This window comes from Phaseolus vulgaris, chromosome 1, assembly GCF_000499845.2.
Source record: "Phaseolus vulgaris cultivar G19833 chromosome 1, P. vulgaris v2.0, whole genome shotgun sequence".
Classification (NCBI taxonomy): domain Eukaryota; kingdom Viridiplantae; phylum Streptophyta; class Magnoliopsida; order Fabales; family Fabaceae; genus Phaseolus; species Phaseolus vulgaris.
This window is the reverse complement of record NC_023759.2, coordinates 40,100,226-40,103,632: the sequence shown is the minus strand read 5'-3', so window position 1 is coordinate 40,103,632 and position 3,407 is coordinate 40,100,226. Positions and strand designations below refer to the sequence as shown.

The 3,407-nt window shown below is 32.1% G+C and overlaps 1 protein-coding gene across 1 annotated transcript; it reads left to right on the top strand.

The window, feature by feature from the left end:
• The first annotated feature begins 795 nt into the window (after window positions 1-795).
• LOC137816036 (putative protein FAR1-RELATED SEQUENCE 10) lies at window positions 796-1,533 on the top strand. The gene has a single exon (XM_068619138.1). The coding sequence runs from the start codon at window positions 796-798 to the stop codon at window positions 1,531-1,533; it is 738 nt and encodes a 245-aa protein (XP_068475239.1).
• The last annotated feature ends 1,874 nt before the right edge of the window (window positions 1,534-3,407 follow it).

The following is a 3,407-nucleotide window of genomic DNA, read 5'->3' as shown; positions in this document are numbered from 1 at the left end:
ATAAATTGTTTTTTTATTAAATAAATAAATTATTTTTTTATTAATTAAAATGACACCAAATAAATTTATCAAATGATGTGTCTCTTTTATATAAAAATATAAAATAAATAAATAAATTATTTTTTATCATTTAAATAGTAAAATTAATTAATTAAAAATAACATTAAAAAAATTATTAAATGATATATTCTCTTTATGGGACGATGTTATAAATAATTATATATATATATATATATTATTTTTTTTTTTACTTCTTCCCACTATTTAAGTATTTAATCAAAATGTTCTTTTTATTACTCTTACACATCTTAACAGTTTTAATCTAAATAATTATGTTTATCCGATGTGAATATCCAAAATGATTTTTTGAATTTTGGATTGCTATATTTGGAAGGTTTTTATGAAGCTTATGGATATTAATATAAAGAAGTCAATTGATATGTGGTTTTTTTTAGCATTACAATGGATATAACAGATTCATACATGGAAATTTTATGGGAGATTGATGTGTGAGATGGATTAGATGATGTTGATATGGAGAAGTCAATAACTTATAATGCGTTAGATAATAAACATAAGCCACATGAGTGTAGTGAGACGTTTACCACAAATGAGGTAAGATAAATGTTAGGCTTGTGAATTGTAGTTTATGAATGATTTAAAAATTTGGCATATGTTATTGTAGGTATTTCGTAATCGAGATGAGTTGTTAGAGTGGGTGAGAAGTGTTGCGAATAGTTATTGATTTGTTATTGTTATATCAAGGTCAGATACATGGACGGGCAACGAGGAAGAATGACGTATGTTGTGAGAGAGGAGGTCAATACAAATAGTATAAAAAAAGATGTAGATATTAGTGGAACTGGAAGTAGGAAGTGTGATTGTCCTTTTAGATTGCGAGGCAAACTAGTCAAAGGTGGTCAAGGGTGGATGGTTGAATTAATTTGTGGTTCTCACAATCATGATTTGGCAGAGACAGTGGTGGGTCATTTGTATGCTGGAAGGTTAAGTGTTGAGGAAAAGACTATGGTTGAGGATATGACTAAGACTTCAGTGAAACCAATAAATATTTTACTAACCATGAAAGAGAGAAATGAGAAGAATGTAACAACGATAAAACAAGTTTATAATGTAATGAGTGTTCACCGAAGATCACAACGAGATCATCGAACAAAAATGCAACAATTCATGTTGTTAATGGAGCAAGACATGTATGTGCATTGCTGTAGGTGTGAAGAGGTGTCAAATGTCGTGCAAGATATATTTTGGACACACCCAGATTCAGTAAAGCTAGTAAACTCGTTCAACATTGTCATATTGATTGATAGTACGTACAAAACGAACAAGCATAAGATGTCGTTACTTGAGGTTGTTGGGATTACATCAACTGGTTTGGCATTTTTCGTTGCATTTTGTTTACTAGCAACTGAAAAGGAAAATAATTTTGTGTGGGCCTTGACAAACTTAAATGGTTATTTTTTAGAGTTGATTCATACCCTAGGGTGGTGGTATGTGATAGAGATATTGCCTTAATGAGTGCAATCAGAATTGTGTTTCCTGATACTTATAATTTGCTCTGTCGATTTCACATTGATAAAAAATGTGAAAGCAAAATGTAAAATGTTGGTGCATCTAAGAGAGACATGGTATCAAGTAATGCAGGCTTGGAGATCCGTTGTGGATTGTGATATTGTTGAGGCCTTTGAAGACCGTGTCAATGCTTTTCAAGTTGTTTGTTCTTCATAACCTATATTTGTTGATTATGTGATTGGTACATGGTTACATCCACATAAAGAAAAAATTGTGAAGGCATGGACATATAAGGTGATGACTTAGGAAAAACAACAAGTATTAGGGTTGAGGTGGCACACTGGAGCCTAAAGAGAACTCTTCAAAATTTCATGGGAAATTTATGTTTCTGTTGGGATTCGGTCAACAAGATGATCATTTTACAAGATGATAATTTTACAACATAATGCAATCAAAGCTTCATTCCAAAAGAGTCTGCATGTAGTTAGACATTGATTTAAGGTTACAACATATAAAAAATTGTTAGATTTTGTGTCTAAATATGCTTTGAACCTTATTGTCGAATAGCTTGATAAAGTTAAATCTGTGGGGTTTGATAAAAATAGATGTGGTGAGTGTACTCTTACATGTACTTGTTGAACCAAGTGTGTTCAAGCTTTGAAGAATCCAAACCCTTTGAAGGTTGATGAAAGGCTGGATGTGTTTGTTGTTGCTGAGTTGTCTTTTAGTTAGGATCTGGGGTAGATTTTATGTATAATCCACTCTTGATTGAATCCAAAGCATAAGCATTCTTAATCCTTTTAAAAGAAAAGTGTTTTTCAAACTAAGTGAAAAATAACCTGTTGTTTTGTCGAAACAACCGATTGTTTTATACTTAGGTGTTTTTAGAAAGGTTGAAAATTGTTTTCAATGGTTGACTTGCTGTCAAAACCAAAACAACCGATTGAATCATGGAAACAACCGATTGTTTGTTTTGGTACCATAACAGAAAACTGTTTTGTGCTTTGACTGAGCATTAAATGATTTTCTAACTGTTTACGCTCCAGTTTTTAATGCTTTGATCAATCTTTACATGCAATGAATAGTTTGTTAAGATTTGTTAACAAACAACAACTTTGAATATATACAAAAAAACAGATTTGAGTTTTTCAAGAGATTGAGATTTTGAAAAAGTTGAGAATTGCTTAGAGATTGCATTGATCAAAGAGTGTGAGATAGGATTTTTCATCTTGTATTGATTTCAGATTTGTTCTGTAACAAGTGTAATCCTTTGTATCTGTTGAAAGGAACTTTGTGTGTTTTGCTGAGAAGTGTTGTGTGTTCTTGAGGGGTTCAAGATCAGCATTCTTAGTATTGTTGTGCTGGACCAAAGGGAGTGTGTATCTTGAGGGGATCAAGGTCACTACTTTGGTTGTGTTATAAGTAATCTAGAGTTGATTGCTTAGTGGATTCCCCAGTAGTTTCTGGGAAGACTGGATGTAACTCTAGGTTTAGAGTGAACCAGTATAAACCTCTGTGTGCATTCTCTCTATCATTAATCTCTTTAAATTATGTTTTAATATTTGTGAACTGGTATAAACAACCGATTGTTTTTCTGGTGCTGAGTTTTTTGCTTTGTGTTTTGGCAAATTGATTTCCTTATCAATTGTTTCTCGAAGTAATTTCATTCTTGACTTAAAAGTTTGCGAAAACCCTCTTTAAACCATTCACCCCCCCCCCCCTCTAGTTTAAAGCCATACATTTTTACACTCATTCATGTCATTTGACTTCATTTGGTGTGGGTTGCATACCTTTTAAATCAGTACATGTCATATGGACTCAATTAAGCTTAGAAGATCCTCCTCTAGTCCTCACAATGTTACTAATCATAAAATACC

Coding starts and splice junctions, on each gene's coding strand:
- LOC137816036 (XM_068619138.1), top strand. CDS start 796: ATGACGTATGTTGTGAGAGAGGAGGTCAATACAAATAGTATAAAAAAA.